Source organism: Heterodontus francisci, chromosome 14, assembly GCF_036365525.1.
Source record: "Heterodontus francisci isolate sHetFra1 chromosome 14, sHetFra1.hap1, whole genome shotgun sequence".
Lineage (NCBI taxonomy): Eukaryota > Metazoa > Chordata > Chondrichthyes > Heterodontiformes > Heterodontidae > Heterodontus > Heterodontus francisci.
Genome location: NC_090384.1, coordinates 63,565,469 through 63,587,257, shown reverse-complemented (window position 1 = coordinate 63,587,257; position 21,789 = coordinate 63,565,469). Strand labels below are relative to the sequence as shown.

General features: G+C 45.4%; 1 protein-coding gene across 5 annotated transcripts in view; it reads left to right on the top strand.

Moving 5' to 3' along the window:
* Positions 1–21,789, top strand: part of LOC137377078 (DENN domain-containing protein 2B-like) — a 565,382-nt gene that overhangs the window by 385,198 nt on the left and 158,395 nt on the right. For all 5 annotated transcript variants that reach the window (XM_068046345.1, XM_068046347.1, XM_068046343.1 and 2 more), the window contains one exon: positions 12,426–12,571. In XM_068046345.1, the coding sequence (XP_067902446.1) occupies positions 12,426–12,571 (146 nt within the window). The remainder of the gene's footprint in view (positions 1–12,425; positions 12,572–21,789) is intronic.

Below are 21,789 nucleotides of genomic sequence, written 5' to 3'. Positions count from 1 at the left end.
TTTGTCTGAATGCTTATGGAGCTGGCTTCAAGAAGGACACTAGCATTTGTTCGACAGTCCTCCCATTGAATACGGAGGATGCAGCAGAGGCATTGCTGATGGAATTTCTCTAGTGGTCTTATGTGTTGCAGATACACAGTCCAGGCCTCACTGCAGTACAGGAGTGTGGTTACAACAACTGCAGTGTACACTAGGACTTTTGTTGACTTGCAGAGGTGTTTGTTGTCAAACGCTCACTGTCATAGTTTGTAGAAGGCTGAGCTGGCGCAGCTGATCCACTGTTGGATCTCCTCGTCAATGATGGCCTTTCGAGAGAGGTGTCTGCCAAGGTATGGGAAGTGCTCAACATAATCCAGAGTCTCCTCTTCAACATATATGGGAGGTGGAATATTTGGCTGATGAAGTGTGGGTTGATATGATTTTGTTTAGGCAACATTCAAGGACAGGCCGAGTCTCTTGTATGCAGAATTGAAGAGATCAAGACTGGCTTGCAAATCTTGTGCAGAGTGGGCAGCAACACTGCAAACTGTAAATCATGTATGTCTGTGGTGGTCAGATTAGTTTTGCCACGGAGGCGACTGAAGTTAATAAGTTTTCCATCTAGGCAGCATTTAATACTCATACCAGAAGGCAGTGTATCTTTGATGAGGTGAATAGCCACCACTGGACAGTGTGGATCACTTCTCATACCTTGGGAGCCTCCTGTCATCAAGGGCAGACATTGACGATGAAACTCATCATCGCCTTCGGTGTGCCAGCACAGCCTTCGGTCGTCTGAGGAAAAGAGTGTTTGACGACAAAGACCTCAGACCTAGCACAAAGCTCTTGGTCTACAGGGCTGCAGTGTTATCTGCCCTCGGAAACATGGACACTGTACAGCAGACATCTCAAAGCCCTGGAGAGATATCACCAGCGGTGCCTCCGCAAGATCCTGAAAATTCAGTGGCAGGACAGATGCTTCAACATCCGTGTCCTCTCTCAGGCCAACATCTCCAGTTTCGAGACACTGGTCATGGCTACATAGTTATGTTGGGTGGGCCACATCATCTGCATGCCTGACACAACACTCCGAAAACAAGCTTTCTACTCCGAGCTCCATCACGGCAAGAGGTTACCAGGAGAGCAGAGGAAACGCTACAGGGATGTCCTTAAAGCCTCCCTGAAAAAATGTGACATCTCTTCATGAGAATCTCTTGCCCGAAACCACCCAAAATAGAGAAGAAGCATCCATGAAGGTGCCAGCCAGTTTGAACAACGTCAACATGACCTGGCAGCAACCAAGTGCAAACAGCGGAAGGAGCATTCGGAAATTCAAGCATCCCATTCACTCAGCTCACCAAACACTACCTGCCCCACCAGTGTGCAGATCCAGAATTGGACTATTCAGTTACCTAAGGACCCACAACCCTGCAGTGGAAGAAAGTCATCTTCGTTCCCGGGGGACTGCCTAAGAGGAGAATAGCCACAGTTGGGTAGATTGTAAATAGTATGGGGGCTATCACACAGCTTTGCTTGACCCCGGTCCGTATTTTGAAGGCGTCTGTTTCAGATTTCCCACTCAAGCCAGTTGCAATCATATCATCATGGAGCAATTGCAGGATTGTGTTGCAGTTTTTGGACATCCAAATCTTTGGAGCACTATATGCAGAGCCTCACAATTTCCTGAGTCAAATGCTTTGGTCATGTCGATGAATGCCGTGAAGAGTTTGTGACATTTTTCTTGGATTTGTCTGGCAACAAAGACTGTGCCAGAGGTTCTTCTGGAAGATCTAAAGCCATACTGTCTCTCTGGGAGGATTTCCTCAGGCATAGGAAGTAGGCGACTCAGGAGAATACGCATCAGGATTTTCTCTGCCGGACAAGAAGGAAATAGTTTCCACAGCATGATTTATTTCCCTACTTGAAGTAGTTACAATTGTTGCATTCCTGAAGTCGGGGGTGGGGTGGGAGTACTTTTCCCTCCAAATCCATAGGATGAGTGCGTGGAGTCTAGATGTGAGCAAAAGCCCACAAAGTTTGAAGACCTCCGCTGGAATACTATTGGGGCTGCAGGCTTTGTTTTTTTTTATCTGTTTGATTGCTTGTTGTAGCTCTCCCATCAATGGTGGTTCACGCATGGATTCTACCACAGGTTACTGGGGGATAACCTGAAGAGTATCAGCTGCCATTCTGGATTCACAGTTGAGGAGTTGTTGAAAATGTTCTTTCCAGTGTTGACAGATGACGTTGTCAACCTGAAGAAGAGAGACACCATCCTGTGAGCAAAGGGGATTTTGTCCATTTGATGGCCCAGTGGCTTCAAAAAAGCTTTGCATATCATGATGGTTGGCATATTGTTGGATCTCTCGGACTTTTCTTCCCACCACTTGACCTTTATCTTTCGGATTTGTCTTTGAGTGTTGGCCTTGAGCTGTTGGAATGCTGCCTTCTTGACTTGTGACCTTGGGTTGTTCCAGGAAGTCACATATTTCAGCATCGTTTTCATCAAACCAGTCCTGGTGACGGCGATACTTGAACCCAATGGTCTGGACACAGGAGTCTAGTACAGCTGACTTTATTTGTTTCCACTGTTCTGAAATAGAGTTGGATGTGTGAAGATTTTCCAAATTGATTTTCCAGAACTCTACAAGTTCTCATTAAAATGACCACTGAATTCTGTAATTTCCTGTGGTAATATGCAAGATCATGTATTTCTGTAGAGAATCTTGCCAGCCGTTGTAATTTTTCAGTGATTTCCTAGAAAGATCCTAGAAATGGGCATCCAGGGGACGAAAGGGTTCTGTTTAAAAAAAACACACCAAAATTACCTTTTGGCTATCTTGGGCCTTTGGATCTGTGAAGTGCTGGTTTCTAACTAAGCAGGCAATTGCAAGTGTGAAAAAGATGCGGTAACCCAACTCAGAGGCAAGGAATCCTGCGGCAAGTAACTCACCTCCTGACTCTCCAAAGTCTGTCCACCATTTACAAGGCACAAGTCAGGAGTGTGATGGAATACTCTCCACTTGCCTGGATGGGTGCAGCTCCAACAACATTGAAGAAGCTTGACACCATTCAGGACAAAGCAGCCTGCTTGATTGGCACCCCATTCACAAACATTCACTCTCCCCACCACCGACACACAGTGGCAGCAGTGTTTACCATCTACAAGATGCACTGCAGCAATGCACCAAGGCTCCTTAGACAGCACCTTCCAAACATGCAACCTCTACCACCTAGAAGGACAAGTGCAGCGGATGCATAGGAACACCACCACCTGGAGGTTCCCCTCCAAGCCACACACCATCCTGATTTGGAACGATATCGCCGTTCCTTCACTGTCGCTGGGTCAAAATCCCGAAAGTCCCTTCCTAATAGCACTGTTGGTGTACCTACACTACATGGACTGCAGTGGTTCAAGAAGGCAGCTCACCACCTTCTCAAGGGTAATTAGGGACGGGGAATAAAGGCTGGCCTAGCCAGCGACGCCCACGTCCACTAATTTTCTCTGTTCTGCTCCCCAATGGTTTAGTGGTATTCAATCACTTTGCTTTCTAGTAAAGAGTCAAGTCTGGGTTATGTCAAATAGTTTTTCTAGTTCACTGTTTTTCCAAAGGCCTGTCTCAGAGAACTTTGCATGCTAATTTATATTATGGCGTCATCCGACCTCAGGTGGGGTGGTGGTTGGTGTATTACAATTGGACTTAAGAGCTCCTTTTCTGGACTGGAAATCAGCGCCAATTCTTGTCTTTTAATGCTTTCCACTCACTATGTGCTAGTAATTGTGGTTTTGTGGATGTTTGCTTGGACAGCATTGAGCTTGACTCTGCTGCTCTATGAGTTTAATAAACCAGATACTGAGATCAGTACGTAAGGCTGATTTGACGCCAGCAGTGCCATTTTGAAACTCAAGGCTACAGCTGATGCCGTCTGTTAATCTCGCACAGCTGAACATGCATTCAGCAGCAGGAAGGAGCCCCTAACCAGCACTATTAATGGGGATCATCAACTGCTCTCAGATTAGTTACTGATTTGTAGATGTGTTGGGGGTTTCCAGAGTTGTTTGTATTTGCTGCAGTCGACAGGGAGTGCTGTGGCTCGTGCTGTATGACTTAGTCCTGACTTCAAAGATTCTATGCAAGCTACTTGGTCCCAGTCATGGGTGCAGTAATATACATCCACCTTGGTCTACAGCATGACAGCGGGAAAGAGCAGAGATGACACAAAGTAGACCAAGCTGCTGGAAGAGGGAGGAGGAGGAAGGGGAGAAGGGCTCTGAGCAGGAGGCCACAACCACCTAGGGTGTTCAGAGAGCAATTCTCCTACCTGAACCTCATCAAGGGACAATGTTGAGACATCTCTGCTTCACTAAGGAGATGATCACTGAAATCTGCTACCTGCAGCAGGCATAATTACATTCCCAGAGCAGGGCAAGGACAGCAGTGCCAGTGGCTGCAAAGATAGACATGGCCATGAACTTTTATTCATTTGGATCCTTCCATTTTGTCATCCAGTGTTACATAAAGGGAGGTCACAGATGCTCTGTATTCCAAGAGAGCTAAAGACATTTAATTCCCTGTTGCCAGAGAGAAGCAAGTGAAGTGAGCACACAGCTTCATGAGGATTGCAGGCTTCCCCATGGTGCAGGGTATCATTACCACATGCATGTCACTTTGTGGGTACCGCATGCCAACTCTGAGATGTACTGCAACTGAAAAGGATGCACCACTTCCTCAGAATTCAGCTGGTGTGTGTTAATTGTATATAAATTGTGTACAATTGTATGAAGGTGGTGGGCACAAACTGGGCTTTCAGTTGAGCGCATGTAAAGAGACACTTATTGAAACTGGTATGTGGTTGAGTTAGGAGGTGTATGCTTGTAATGCTGAACTCCATAAGTAAATGACTTGAGTACTATCCTTTACCAACTGGCTTTCTGGAGTAGAACAGTCATTGTTGGATGGTGAGGACCGGCATTGCTGCTGATCCTGCTACTGCTGCCTGGAGCCTAGAGCCTGGAGGAGAGAGAGAGAGAGAGAGAGAGTGAAGGATCCTGAGAGGAGGGAGCATTTTAACTTGCTTTGTTGCTGATTCCCCATTTTGGGAGGGGGCGAAAGAGAAAGAGACAACAAGAATTAACAACATCTGCTTCAGAGGAGGGAGAGAGAGAGAGACCAACTTTTACAGCAAGAGGTGGGTGCTTAGTGCGCTTTTCGATCAAGGCTATTACTTGTGAGGGGAGGAAAGAGGAGAGGGACCAGAAGATCATGAAAGGGTTAGTGCGTATGTCTGAGTGCTTCTGAAAACTATCCAGGCTGCACACATTAACACCCCTCCTCCCATTGCCTGGCCTGGGACAGCGGGAGCTGCCTGGGTGAAGTTTTCTTCAATCCGATCAATAAAACCTGGTGGAGGACTGTGCCTGGGTAGTTCCAGCTGTCCTGGGTGAAGACATCTCCTCCCCCCACCAGGAAGATCACTACCAGAGACTTTGATAATCTCTGGAAAATGCACCCCCACAGCACCTACCAACCCACCGAGCCTGACTTTTAGTGCCAGATGTGCCCTGTAACATTCCTCCTGCCCTCCTTCCCTCCTTTCCCTCTCTCTCCCTCTCCCTCTCTCTTTCTCCCGCAGAGTTTTGTGGGAGGACATGCTGAAGGTTAGCCCGGAGGGCGCCGTGCGGCTCAATACTCCGCTTAGCCTTGTGGAGCTAACTGGTGCCCTCAACTGCCTTCCAAGGGGCAAGTCCCAGGGGCTGGATGGGCTGACTGTGGAGTTCAACAGGGCATTCTGGGACATCCTGATCATGAGGGTGGGAGAGCAGGGGACTATGTGTGGGTCCTGGAGGGAAGTCCAGTGACTGGGGAATTGCCCCTCTCTTGGCGCAGGACCGTCATTACCCTGCTGCCCAGAGGGACGATCTTCACTTGTTTAAGAATTGGCACCCAGCCTCCCTCGTCAGCATGGACTACAAGATTTTTGCCATGGGCATGTCTGCTTGCCTTGGCGCCATGCTGCCCCACATGATCACCCTGACCATTCCTACATGGTCCCGGGCCAGATAATCCATGACTACATTTATTTGGTTCCGGACCTGGTCCACCTTTCCCAGAGGGCTGGTCTGTCAGTCGCCTTCCTTTCCCTGGATCAGGAGAAGGTGTTTGACAGGGTGAATCACGAATATTTATTTGGGACTCTGTGGGCTTTCAGGCTTAGGGCGCATTTCGCCGCCTGGATCCAAATTCTGTACGCCTCTGCAGCATGTCTGATTAAAGTTAACGGGTCCTTGATGGCGCCCCTTCTCTTCGGGAGTGGAGTGAGTCAGGGGTGCCCCTTATCTAGCTAGTTATGTGCCATCTGCGTGGAACCTTTCCCGTGCTTCTTGAGGAGGAGGTTGATGGGAATGGCTTTGCGTGGGCCGGGTCAGGAATCCTGGTGACCTGCAGAGGATGCGCAAATGTCAACAGGTCTACTCCGCGGCATCCTCAGCCAGGATCAACAGAGAGAAATGTACAGGACTCCTGGTGGGTCAATGGCAGCTGGACTCCCTGCTGGAGGAACTCAGGCCCTTTGCCTGGAACACCACCCCTCTCCTCTACCTGGGAGTCTGTCTTAGCCCTGCTGAGAAGGCCTTGCCAGTGAACCAGCAAAAGCTGGGCATCAAGGTCAGCATTCACCTTGGGTACTGGACAGGACTGCTCTGAGTGCTGTCCTATATGGGGTCAAGTGCTGGTCGTAAACCAACTGGTGGCCACAATGCTGTGGTACTAGTTGGTCACTAGTTGGTCATTTTGATCCTCCCCTGAGTTTGTCACCAAGATACAAAAGAAACTAGTTGACTTCTTCTGGGACAAAATGGCGCACTGGGTTTCTGCCGTGGTGCTGCGTCTCCTGCTTAGGGAGGGAGGTCAGGTACTAGTGTGCCTTCGCACCCAGGCAGCAACCTTTCACCTTCAGACCCTGCAGATGCAACTGTACGTCAAGCCTCCCCCTAGATAGTGTGCGCTGGCGGCTTACTTTTCCCACCAGCTGCATGGTGTCATTTATGACACGCAGCTTCTGTTTATAAACATGGGGGTTCTCCGTGCCTACTTGCGGGAGCTGCTTATCTTTTGCCAGGAACTAATCAGGGTCTAGAACATGGTTGCCTGCAGCCAGAGATCTCCCCTGTCAGGAGTGGCGGGTATCCTCCGGGAGCCGCATCTCATGAATCCGCACCTCCATCAGTATGGGTTCATGTGGCTGGTGGAGGAGAGCACGCTGGCTGCCGAGATGATCAGAGTCGGAGACATTCTGCATGGCGTAGGAGAGGGCTGGATTGTCACTTGAAGAGCTGGCATGACATGCATCCTTGGGTGGCATCCAGTTCGTGGCCAAATCCATGGAGAATTGTAAAAAGTGGTGCTTGGCCCTGACTGGACTCGAGATGGCTCAGGCGTGTGGAGCACTCCCATCTGAGCTGACCCCCTGTTCGGGCAGGATTTCTCATTGGTGCCAGGCCCTGAAACCTCCCTCGGCAACCTCAGCCTCACAACCTGAGCTGTCTCTTGGAAATCTCCTCCATGCCATTTTACTCTGCGCGTAGGGGTTTCCTGCATGGGCTGCTCTTGTATGCCCTTCACCTCCCTGCCCTTACCACTCTCTGAAGGAACACTGCAGTGCTCGGAAGAGCGGGTATCAAGCTTCATGGTGTCTGCTGCATGCTGCACAACCTCACCATAATGTGGGCAGAGCCCTTGCCACCAGCTATACAGTGAGCAGCTGAAGAGCAGGAGCATGAGGAAGAAGTGGAAGGGAGGAGATAATCAATACACCCCCTCTCTGGCCTGGCTGTCCGTGATCGACTCATTCGACTGCAATACCAGTAAATGCAACTCCAAACCCCATTCACCAACAGTCCCACACCTTACCATCCCTCTGTTACTGACCATCACAGAATCCTCCTGGCCATAATGCAAAAATAAAAGCCATCACAAAATAAACATTTCAATCCAAATTTATACATCAAACCATGCCATATTGCATACAAATATTAATTAATCACCCTTGTGCATTCCTTTAGTGCCTATTTTCTGTGTGCCTCTGCCTGTGCTAGTGCTCCTATGAAGTGCTACCCCAGTAGCTGCAGTATGGCTGGTGGAAGGCTGCTGATTTTCAGTGGAGGAGACTGCAGATGGCCTTGCACGACAAATGTGAAATGGTAGGGTTGTGAGGCAACTCATGATTGTATTGAAGGAAACTGATCACCTTTGCACTGTTTGTATTTTTTGACTTGGTGCTGTTTGAAACTGTTTGGTAATGTATTTTTAACAGATTTTTATGAATAAAGTATATTTTGGAAATTTAAAAAAAAAGACTTTGAGCAACTGTGGGCCTAGAAATCCTGGCTTCAGACTGCTCCATCCTGCCATGGTTGGCAGCAATCTGGGCTGGCTGACAGGCAACAGCTTGGGCATGGCAGAGTGACAGTGGTGGGAGCACGAATGCTGTCATCCTGAAGTAGGACAGTAGGTTTGTGTTCCGGGTTGGTGCTTCAACAATACCTAGTAATGTTGGAGGACAGATTGTGACACCCTGCAATCCCCTTTGAACAGGAGTATCCACAGCTATGGTGGTAGCAGTCTGAGCTTCCATTGCAGCACAAATAGAAGCCACTCAATCTGGCTTTCTAGCAGGCCTGTCAATGCATCAAGTATTTTTTGCATACACATCAGCCGCCTTCTGTAGGCCACCCCAACAAAGTTCTCATCTGATTCCTCTGCAGCAGAACTCATGTGCAACCTCACCCTCGAGCAAGCTAGCCCTTGTGCCGCCCTAGTCCCGTCTTGGCTGCAGGCCACTCGTGCCTGGTGTCTCCACATGTGCGGATTCCGCCTCTAAGCTATCCTCTAAAGTATGCACAGTGTCAGCACCTGAGTTGGTGGCTGCGAGTGTGAGAGTGAGTGACTGTTTCTTTTTCATCACTGTCTTCCTGCTCTTCCACCACTTGCTCTTCCATCACTGCCTGGCCAAGTTGAAGTTCTTGAGTATCTAAAAGGAGAAAGGTACAAGGCTTGAGTTGTGGTGAGGTGGGGGTGGGGGAACGGGGATAGCAAGAGATGCTTACACCATCTGCAACTTGTAAATCAGATGAGATTGTGCGATGAGTGGGAAGTGGAATGTGAGAAGGAGGATAAGAGTATCCTGGAATCTTTGATGGATTCATCCCCTCCACTAGACACAGCCTCGGTCATGGCCGCTGCAATGATGACAAACATATACGAATTAGAAGAGGAGTAGGCCATTTGGCCCCATTGAGCCTGCTCCACCATTTAATAAAATCATGACTGATCTGATTGTGGCCTCAACTCCTCTTTTCTGTCTACCCCCGATACCCTTTGACTCTCTTGTTTGTCAAGACTCTGTCTACCTCTGCCTTAAAAACATTCAATGACCCTGCCTCTCTGGGCAAGGAAGTTCCAAAGAGTTACAACCCTCTGAGAGACAAAATGTCTCCTCATCTCCATCTTAAATGGGCGATCCCTTATTTTTAAACTGTGTACCCTAGTTCTAGTCTCTTCCACAAGGGGAGACATCCTTTCAGCATTCATCCTGTCAAGTCCCCTCAGGATCTTAAAAGCAAAATACTGCAGATGCTGGAAATCTGAAATAAAAACAAGAAATGCTGGAAATATTCAGCAGGTCTGTCAGCATCTGTGGAGAGAGAAGCAGAGTTAATGTTTCAGGTCAGTGACCCTTCTTCAGAATTGGCAAATATTAGAAATGTAAAAGGTTATAAACAAGTAAAGTGGGGGTGGGGCACGAGATAACAAAGGAGAAGGTGTAAATGGAACAAGGTCACAGAATAGCTGACCAGAAGGTCATGGAGCAAAGGCAAACACAATGTTAATGGTGTGTTGAAAGACAAAGCATTAGTACAGATAGGGTGTTAATGGACTGAAAATTGAACAGCCGCAAGTCCAATAATGAAAAAAAACAGAGGGTAAGCAAACTGAACAAAGTAAGATGAAATAAAATAAAATAAACACACAAAAAAAATTTTAAAAAGGAAAAAGAAAAAATAACTAAAAATAAAAGTAAAATGGGGGACCCGTCATGCTCTGAAATTATTGAACTCAGTGTTCAGTCTGGCAGGCTGTAGTGTGCCTAATCGGTGAATGAGATGTTGTTCCTCGAGCTTGCGTTGATGTTTACTGGAACACTGCAGCAATCCCAGGACAGAGATGTGAGCATGAGAGCAGGGGGGAGTGTTGAAATGGCTCTTATATGTTTCAATAAGATCACCTTTCATTCTTCTAAACTCCAATGGATACAGACCCAACCTGTCCAACCTTTCTTCATAAGATAACCCCTTCATCCCTGGAATCAGTCGAATGAACCTTCTCTGAACTGCGTCTATTGCATTTATAGCTTTGCTTAAATAAGGAGACCAAAACTGTACACAGTACTCCAGATGTGGTCTTACATAGCTGTAGCAAAAAGTCCCTACTTTTATATTACATTCCCCTTGCGATAAACAACAACATTCCATTTGCCTGCCTAATCACTTGCTGAATCTGCATACCAACCTTTTGTGATTCATGTACCAGGACACCCAGATCTCTCTGTATCTCAGAGTTCTGTAATCTCTCTCCATTTAAATAATATGCTGTTTTACTATTCTTCCTGCCAAAGTGGATAAATTCACATTTTCCCACATTATACTTCATTTGCCAAATTTTTGCCCACTCACTTAATCTATCTATATCCCTTTGCAGACTCCTTATGTCCTCTGTGGGAGTAAGGTCATGCAGCCATACCTGTCTCCTGCTGGTTAGGTGTTACTGCCACTTTGTCCTGCAACAGAGAGGGAAGTGGTCATTGAGCGTGGTGCAATGTGTTTGGATGATGTGCCTGCTATAGTTGAATAGCTGGCAGTGTGTGCAAGCAGTGAGATGTGAGCCTTGCAACAGTGCTGTGTGTGAGGGTGAGGTGAAGCCATGAATGTTAGGTATGAGTCATGATTGATAGAGATTGTTGGTAGTTGAGTGATGGGGGACTGGTGCATTGAACAGTGTGTGAGGCTAATGGTGGGATATGGCATTTGTTGATGCATTTACTGACCTTGACCACTTATGTGAGAACATTGAACTTCCTATGGGTTGCATCCAGGTCCTTAGGGCTTGATTCCTGCCATTGACCACTGGGGCTATTTGGTCTCACTGCTTTAACAAAGTTTGTTTGAAAGGCCTCCTAGCCCCAGTGACTAGACGGCATCTCTCCTCCTCTCCATCTCCTACACCAAGGCCTCTGGTGCAGCACCGGAACAACTTGGAGCTTGCTGTCTGCCATGTTGTATCATTGTTGTGTCTTCTCCACACCAAAATCATTTTTAGAATGACTTCCATCACCTGTTACAGCCAAAATTAAGATGTGCAAGCTGGTTTTAAGTAAGTACAGGTTAGTTCAACTTGTGCCAGCCTCTCACAATTTTACACCCCTGCTCAGGCATGCAGCCACTCAACAGCTACAACCATTTAGATGTGCAGGCAGCGTGAAGTTTGCATGCTCCCTGCATTGGAAGCAATGAGCGCATATTAATTGCGCATCATAATTCCCGTGGAGTTTTGGAGTTTATCAAATTTTGCGGCAAGACTGTCTAGCCTCATGCATAAAGGATTACTTTGGCAAGTACTGGACTGAGGTCAGTATCGACAAAACAATACAGTGAGAGTTTGTATCTTCAGAAGAGAGATGAAAGAAGAATCATTTTTTTTATCTTTTTGTTGTTCAGGCTTCTATAAAGTCTGCACTATTGTGAAGTTCTGAGAGAGCCATGATTGTCTTTCCTCTGACAATATGGATGGCTATAACTTTTCTAGGTTGAACTTTGAAATGTAAAAAATGAATTAACACATATGCCTTTGCTATTTCTTAGTGAGGAAGTAAGGTTTTAATGGACAAATTCTCATTGTAAAAATAAATACATTCCCATTGCCAGTTGAAGCATTCTGCAGCTACTGTGAGACTGACTAATTAATTGAAACAATATTAAGGACACTGAAATACACATTGGATTTTTTTTTAAGTACAGTAATCTGCTCTAAGCATACTGAATAGAATTGTGCTCAACTTTAGGGGCAGAAAGTGAGTCACCTAATGCTTTAAAAAATTCTTAAACCAATTCTTGAGCAATAGTCCAAGTGACATCACATCCTGTTCACTCACACGAGAGCTGCCCATTAAGTTAAGCATTGTACGGGACTTATGAGGGTTATTTCTCTGGTCCATTTTCTAAACAGGACTTTATACTTTTAACAAAGTTCAGGATAAAACACAAAAAAAAACAAAAGGAGAAAAAAATTAACTGCAAACAGCAGTCTGACTCAGTCTGCCAGCTGAGGAAATATTTTTAGATTCACATGACTGTTGAATCAGCCTGTTTTTTTCCTTACACTGCTTCACAGATACACCTAAAGAAAATCCTTATGAAGATGTGGAGCTGAAAGGCCGCTACCCTGGCAGAAAGTTACAGCTGTCATCTGAGAATTCCCTAGACTCTTTGCACAGGATGTGGTCCCCTCAGGACAGGAAGTACACTACACCTCCCCAGGTAATTCTCTTGCTTTAATTCAGTAGAAATTCTCATCCAGTTCATACAGGACGACTTCTGGGTCTGTTTGTTTTCACAAGGCTAGAGGAGTGGAGGACGGAACTGTGAAAGTGGTGATTTTTTACTGTTTGCCTGACTAAGCTGATTTGGACTTGGAAATGTAAGCTGTTTCATAACTTATCAAAAGCAAAAAGTGAGTTAAAAAATTGAAAATGAAATAAACAAGTTAAGCATTAAAGAAACAACAGTTCTGGGTGAAGTGATGTTTTGTGATTTTGATTGCTTTTTGACTTTAAGCCAAAAAGCACGAGTTATAGGTTATGAAGGAAAACAAAAAAATTAGCTTGTCAAAACGTATATGTTAAAACACAGTCTGCTTTTTCTAAATTAAGCTCAGTTTTAGGATGTTTGAAGCTATACAAATTCAGAAATATGCAGAATTGTATGTTCAGCAGTGTAAATCTGCTTTAATTTCACAAGTGCCTGTCCGAGAGCTCTCACTCGTCATGAAATAGACCAGTCAGCCTTCTATTGTTCTAATTATTATATAAATGTACATTTTTCCCACGTAAAATTAATGTTGTGGGTTCAAGTTTCACTCCAGGATTTCAATACATAATCTCAAATAATAATCCAGTGCAGTTCTGAATATTATCGGCAGTATTGTCATTCAGATGCGAGCCCATGAAAATGCTTTGGATCATTTCTGAGAGATCTGATATAAATGCAGACTTATGTCAAATTTTGTCTGATGATGCTCCAGGGATGTTTTACTACGTTAAAGGCACTATATAAATTCAACTTCTAGTTTTGTAAACCAATGAGCAATTTTATTTGTGTTTTAAATGACCATTAAGTTATAATAATAGTAGTAATATGTTTATTCTAATTGAAGTGATATCATTAAATCTTTAGTTGAAGATAAATACCAGAGTTGATGGACTTTCTTTATACTCATTGTTACGACCAGGTGAGAAAAAGGTCTAGGGTTCCCTTTCAGCCTTCATCTGGTCTTACCATAACAGGGTTTAATTTTAAACACGCCATGTTTTTAAGCTCCCCCTTGGTGAATCCTTGTTTACTGCTTTCCAATTATAAGGCAAAGAAAGCGGCACAAACAGGCTTTCTTAGGTTTAAAGAAGAAAAGTTGAAATTTATTAAACTTAAACTCTAATTCGGTTGACGCCTACGGATACATGACACGCCCACGCTAGCATGCATACGCAATACAAACATGCAAATAGAGACAGAAAAGAGAAGAAAAATAAAGTGGAAAAGTTTGAGGCAATATCTGAAGAGTTTTTGATACTGTTCTTCAAGCTCACTGTAGAGTCCTTGATTGTAGGTAGATCTTGCTTTTCGTTGGGGCCCAGTATTCTTCTTAAACCTTATTCGTTGTTGTAGAATTTTCTCTCTTGGGGTTCATGTGTCTTCAGTGGATTCAGAGGCTTGTGAGAAATTGATGGGAGCAGACAGGAGAGATCATCTCAGTTCAGGTTCAAACAGTTTGTACAATTCAGAAAAACCCAGGTTGCCAAGCAGGTTAGTTTAGTTTAGTTTAGAGATACAGCACTGAAACAGGCCCTTCGGCCCACCGAGTCTGTGCCGACCATCAACCACCCATTTATACTAATCCTACACTAATTCCATATTCCTACCACATCCCCACCTGTCCCTATATTTCCCTACCACCTGCCTATAATAGGGGCAATTGCTAATGGCCAATTTACCTATCAACCTGCAAGTCTTTGGCATGTGGGAGGAAACCGGAGCACCCGGAGGAAACCCACGCAGACACAGGGAGAACTTGCAAACTCCACACAGGCAGTACCCAGAATTGACCCCGAGTCGCTGGAGCTGCGAGGCTGCGGTGCTAACCACTGCGCCACTCATGTGACTAACTGGTCTGATCACGTCTTGGGTTATATCACCTTAGCTGTCTCTGGAATTCTCCTCTTACACACAATACCTGGTGATCAAGGTCCATTGTGGGTTGAATGTGTCAGGGAATGGTCCTTTGTCCTTCCATTCACTGTCAGTTCATATGCAATGTCTTTTCCAGCCACGGCTAATCTGTTTAACAAGTCCTTTCTTCACTCCAAAAACAGTTTAAAATCAATGTTCATGGCAAAATTAATGTGCCTCATTCTTGGCAGTTTAGTTTAGAGATACAACACTGAAACAGGCCCTTCGGCCCACCGAGTCTGTGCCGACCATCAACCACCCATTTATACTAATCCTACACTAATTCCATATTCCTACCACATCCCCATCTGTCCCTATATTTCCCTACCACCTACCTATACTAGGGGCAATTTATAATGGCCAATTAACCTATCAACCTGCAAGTCTTTTGGCATGTGGGAGGAAACCAGAGCACCCGGAGGAAACCCACGCAGACACAGGGAGAACTTGCAAACTCCACACAGGCAGTACCCAGAATTGAACCCGGGTCGCTGGAGCTGTGAGGCTGCGGTGCTAACCACTGCGCCACTGTGCCGCCCTGCAGGTGGGGGGCCTAGCATGACAATATCCACATATATGCAATAAATCAAAGCATTCATTTGAGTAATAACAGCTTTCAAAACACAGACTCTTCTGTGTCAATGTCACAAAAATGATTTTCTTTAAATTTGTGGCAATACAGAGCACAATACACATATAAACTGTGCCACAGTCTCAGCATGAAATTGGTTCCACCTGTGTAAAGGTCACACTCGCAAGTTTTCTCTGGTCAGCAGAGTAAATCAGTTGCACCATCAGGAAGGTATGACTTATCACCACATTCTACTGTAATTCAGGGTATGCGTAAAATACATTAAAAGTTATATTTTTCTTGCCATCAATCCAGAAATACCATTGCAGTCTTCTGAGAGTTTAGTTAATGTGAATAATAACATGGATGCACAGATCTGCTAGTGGGTAGTAGTGTGGTTTCCATACTCTTGCAGAGTAGTGGGCCCTGTGAATACTGATATGTGTATAATATATCAAGTTTGGTCTTATAAAGGAACTGTCACAGCTGCACTAGCCAAGCTAACCTGGTTTGAATCAAAAAAGAACATGCCAGAGAAATTCTTTTAACAATTTCAATGATTTCATTATGCTTCAGCTTAAAATTATTATGTCATTATACAGCATGTTTTAAATAGAACATGTGTGGTACTCTTCTGCATAATTTATAGAATAAATTTGAACGTAGAAAAAACTCTTTTAAGGGTCAAGAAACTATCGCCATAAGAAGTCAGAGTGTTAGGTAATATTTGTAACAACAGTTTCTAATATAGATCAGATCTTGCTGAGCACTAAAATAAAAATATAGCTTGGAATTTTCTGGACAGTTTTGGCATAACTACAGAATAAGAGTGGAGTTGCATGCTTTATTTCCAAGGAAATTTTCACATAACTGATATATGCCAGTTTTCTGATTGAACATTGGATCTTCTTGTCCTGCCACTGGAAGTGGCATCAGGTGCAGAAGATGGCGGCTGCCCCCCACGGGAACCAGGCCGCCGCAATTACACGGTGGGCGGCCACTTAACATATTGACGGTGGCCACACCCCCTCCCCCCCCACCCCAATCACGTGGCAGGGCGGCCTTGGCGTCGCCATTCACGGCGTCACCTGATGCCGGAGCAGGTGCTGGTGCCATTTGTAAAGAGCTGCCAGCCCTTCAAACAGTTCAAAATAATGCAGAGTTGACCCCATCTTCCCCCCACCCCCCCCCCATATCCACAAAATATTGCAGAGTTACCCCTTGCCCCCCCCTTTTATCCTTACACACATGCACAGTTGACCCCTTCCCCTCCTCAGTGGCGCTAGCTTCTCCTGGACGGGAATGCGAAGGCGCGTGATTGCTGGACGTCACGCTGAACGTTGGGAACGGATTGGAAGATCGCAGTGAATGACCTAGTAATGCATGCAGATAGGTATTTCAAATATTTAAACCAGGGTCTTGTTGCAGAGCAGCGAAGGAGCCGCCACGGAGCTTCCCCGCTGCTGGGAAGATCGGGCCTGGCAATCCTGGTGTCGGGTTATGTGGCAGCCACTGCTGCTCCGACTCTGTTGCAACCCTGCCCTGAAACCCGATGTCAGGCTGAGAACATTTGTGCCACTCCTGAGATAGGTCCAAAACTCTCTGTCGCTCATTTGCATAGCCCGACTCTCTATGCAAAAGATCAGTTTGCTCATTTCCTTACACTAATATGCTGTTGTAGATTTATGGCCAAAAATTTGGATGCAACACAGCCCAAGGTCACTTGATATTAGTGTAACTCTGATTTCTGGAGTTTTCATATGTTTCTTTTTAAATATTTCTAACTGAGAGCTGCATTGTACATAACCAAAGAGCTGAACCTGAAATTTTTCAGACATCAGCTGGCGTAGCCTTCCCAATGGGCATACCCCTCTCCTGCATAATAATAATAGAGGAGCAGCAGAGGCACATGGGGCATTGAGAGTGAGGTATCATTACAGGAGGCAGCAGCCCGATATATTTCCTTTACCGGGCACTCCATTTCCATTTGTTTTATGTCAGTTTTTAGGTTCCAACGTAGGCAAATGAGCTCGACCGGAAATTTTGGGCTTTAGTTTCCGCTGCCAAGACCGATACAAAAACTGATGTAAATTTTGGCATGATTTCTGCAAAAGTGCAATGGAGGAAATTTTGGACATTATCTTTGATTTAGAAATGATTGCCATCAAACTGTGCTGTGGTGTAGTTGGAGGGTTTTTGAAGATATTTGCACAAAAGACAGGCAACTTTATGCCCAAATGTCCACAAAGGGGGAAGCACTGTTGTAGTGACTGTGTGGAGAGACATTGACAATTTCCTCAGGTCTGTATTTCTAGTGAAATCACAAACCATTTTTATTACATTGTGTACAGTGACCAGAACTCTCAAAAAGACTGTCATAGTGATTTTATTAAAATCTGTATGTAAAGCCATGCTGCACTACTAAACCTATACCAAAACACAGAAACATACCACCCATCTTTAAATGTCCAGGGCTCCACCAATCCTATTTTAGAATAAATTGTTTATTGTTTACAGGAAAAGAAAAATGCAAAGACATTGACTATCTGAGGTCTGCCTGACTCGATTTTTAAGCAAGCCACAAAATTAGCACCTCGCGCTTCTGGAGGAAACAAGGAGGAGCCTTATTAAAATAATTAAATTGGCGCTATGCAGGTTGTAGGACCCTGCAGCAATTTGAAGTACCACTGGCAAGGCATGCATTGCTTATAATCTGCCCCTTGGTACCAGGCATTGAGCGACCTAACCAGCAGACTCTAAAAGGAATGTTCGGGGATGATGAAAAAATGGGCACATAAGCTTTTTTTTCTAATTTTTTGTGGGACCAGGAGGGGCACGAATGGAAATAAAATCAATGGGCTCTATATTGTGCTGGCGATCCACTCTGCCAGTTTACTGCCCAAGTGGTGACAGTGAAAGTTACCCTCATGTGAACGGGTTGGGGTAGAGTTTCTGTGTTGGACCCAATCAGCGATCCAGGTGCAATTTGCACTCAAACCTGCACTATTTTCGAGTAGCTTTTTTTTGATCAAGTTTCCACTCAAACTCATTTGTGTATTGTGAAACGGCAAAATCTGCTATGAACCAGCACAATCAGGCAGCTTTTTAGAAGGTCATTTCAGAAACAAAATTGCTTTAAAAAAAAATCCTTGATACATTTAAGAGTGGTCACTTGGTGCAGTTTGATTAGTACAACTGGAAATGGATTTATCACAAAAAGTAAGCATTTTTATTCAGAGGGTCTAGTTTTTGTGATATGATTGGAATCTTTTCAACTGTATTGTACTGGAAGAGTTGAAACTGCATCTCTTAAATAGATATTCATTACATTACTCTTTATAAATCTACATAATTTAAAAATGCCATGGCAGGCTGAGAATTTGCTGCTGTCTTGGTACTTTCATTACACGCCTGTTGCTGTACATAACAGCTCAGGTCCCTCTAACCTCTTACCATAATTAGTTTCTTATCCAATAAGTGAACTTACTTCTGTGTTAGTTTCTTTCAGAGTAAGCTTGGAACAAACATGTTCGGCTGAATTTTATGAAGCCTCCGGCATCGGGGGTCATGGCGGGGTCAGGAAAGTTCTTCCAGGAGAGGCCCACCACGACTCCCTGCCGCATTCTACCGGTGGCAGCAAGGCCTCGGTGCAGCCCCCTGCCGCAAAGTGGCAGAGCCTTCATTTGCATTTCTAAATCTATGCAAATAAATGTAAATAAACGTATCTAGAATGGGCAGCTGTCCCACGCCGATATTCCGTTCGGTGGCTGGAAGTCCCATGCCTTCTGATCCCCATTTGGGGATTCAAGGCGAGCCACTGGTGGGGAGCGGGGAGGAGTTTAATTTTCAGGTTGATGGGGGGAATGGAGGAAACTTACTCCAATGGCTGGGCGGATGGTGGGAAAGGGTTGACGGGCAAAGGTAACGAGGTTCAGGGGGGAAGTTTGGGTTGGGAATTAACTTTATTTTGGATGGGATAGGCCCAAAAACAAGCATTGGGAGGGGGGAATTCCAGCTTTTATTTAGTTTTTTACACAAATTTCAAATTAATGTCCCTATAAAATTTCAATTGTTACTGCAGGGGTTGAAGGCCTTTAAAAATGGCAGTGGCGCCTGCACGGTGGCATTGGATGCCGTTGCTGGGGATGGAGTGGCCGCCCCCTCTACGTCATCCAGGATGGCCTTCCCACCCGGGCTCAGTGACGGCGCATTCGCTGCGATTTGCGGCGTGCTCATAAATTTCAGCCCATTGTCTATTGGTAGGTGGAGTAATTTACAGCTTACTGAGGAAGACGTCTCTCAAGTAACGAATCTTGCGATCTGCTATTTTTGACAGAGACTGATAAGGAAGCTGTACATTTGCTGCATAAGGGGTTACTTCTTATCTTTCCTCGTGGACAATTTATTTCCTTGTGCAAATGAGGCCTTGATGGGAATTGGTAATGTAAAAATAAGTACGACAAAAGACAAAAAAGAAAAACAAAACCATAAATCATAGAAATTTTTATAGTGGACCAACAATACATTCACTGTTGCTGGAGCCCAACTCTAAGCACACACATTCTTTGGCAAAGCCCATGGTTATACTTCACATATGTCAAGTGTTACGACCATGTGGTGTGACGTGGGTGGTTCCCACTGTTCAACTCATCACCTGACCGCAGCAAGTGTATTTGTATTAGAGTTTAGCCCCTTTGTGTTTTATTTTTCAAGTGACCAGATTGCAACAGGTTTTCTTGTAGGCCTTTTAAAAAAAAAGTAGAAAGTCAATTGTTTATTGATCAATACACCTTATCCCCAAATTGTTGCAACCACATCCACTCAGGCATTTGCTCGCGCACACACGAGAAGAAACAGATAGAGAATGGAAAAAGGAAGGTGGCTTTCAGTGGGATGAAAAGTTACAATAAACCTGTTGAATTCTCTTGAGAATCAAGTTCTAGATGGATGCAGGCCTGAGATGATTGTAGATTTCTCTCTTGATTGAAGGTTCTGTTGAAGATGGTGGGTTACTTCTAACTCTCACTGCTGTATACTGTAGATGTCGTATTTTTTCAGCAGGGCTTGGCTGGAGCTCTAGCTGTTACAAGTAGCTTCTCTCTGTCTCTCTCTGCCTCTTTCTCTTTGTCTCTCTCTCTGTCTCTGTCTCTCTCTCTCTCTCTCTGTCTCTCTCTCTCTGTCTCTGTTTCTCTCTCTCTCTCTCTCTTTTTATGGTAATACTGTCTCACCTCTCACCTCCTGGCAGGAGACAGTCTCATCTCTTCCCAATGGTGATTGCACAATGACCCAGGTCATGTCTACTTCACACTTTCTTTGTTTCCGAAGAAGATATTCACTTCTGGAATAGTTTAGGTTAGGTGTAAGATGCGTTCCATTAATATTTTTTGGCTTTGAAGATTTGTCCTTTGTCTTTCTCAGACTGCACAAGCGGCCTATCCCCTTTTCTTTAGTGGCCATTTTGGACCATTGTTCGCCTTTAAAAATAAAGGTTAATTTTTTCAAAGACACCCATTTTTCATAACTCTTCACAGTTAGTCCATGATTGTTGTATCACCGACCTTCCGGTGTGCGTGACACAAGTAAATTGAATGCTCATCAACTGCACTTTAGTGAGCCCATCGTGGGTCCAGGCAGCAGACATGGAATTGGGCACTGCCTCCGCTCATCATGTGTGCGGCCGGCCCACCGCAATCACGTGGCGGGTGGCCAGTTCTAAAAATGGAGGCAAGGGGGCCAGCCAATCATGTGAAGGGGCGGGATTTGAGGTGTCAAATGTGGCATCGGGTGTCTCTGGAGCAGGTGATGGCACCATATTTAAAGCCTTGAATTTACTCCTGCCTGGTTTAAAAGAGTGCTTTCCTGAGTGCCTCTGCTGTCCAGTGGATGACCAGGCCCATGCTGAGCCTGAGGCTCATGACAAACCTCTAGTGTCGACAACACAGGGCATGCTGCAGTTGCAGAGAGGGGTAAGGCAACATTTGGCAGAGATGCCAGAGGCAATGCGCAGCCATGAGTGGACAATTCCATTGGATGATTCCATCCAGACCATGTGCGCTGCCATACGTCCGGCTTGTGAGTGCATGGCTTCCTTCATTGAGAGGTTGGTGATCCTCATGGAGAGGCAGATCCCAAAAATGCATGCAGACCTGCACACCATCGCCTTGGCCAGGAACTCGACACAGCAGTGGCAAGGTGAGAGAAGGACGAGGCCCCTGGAGTCTTCTTCAGCTCTTCATCCTTTTCTGGTCAGAAGAGAGATTCAAGTGAGCCTTGAAAGGGAGGAGGAGAGGCTGCCCTCTGCAGCAGGGGGCTCCCCTCAGGGTGCTCTGACTGTGGACAGCGGCTCCTTGGCCCTTCCGCCAGTGAGCCCAGCTCCAGTAGCGGCAATGCCTGAGGAGAGTCTTGCACCAGTGTGGGAAACCCTCAGGTAGCCAGGGCTTTCCAGGCCTCAGGCAGCCAGAGGATGGCTGGTGAAGTCATCACAGGCCAAGGAGCAGCTTAATCAGCAGCCTGCCTCCAGCCCAGCTGCTAGTGCTGGGGGTCACAACTCGTAGAAATTTATTAAACTTAAACTTAAACTCTAATTGGTTAAAGCCTACGGATACACGACATGCCCAAGCTAGCATGCATACGCGATACACACATGCAAATAGAGACAGAAAAGAGCACAAGAAAAATAAAG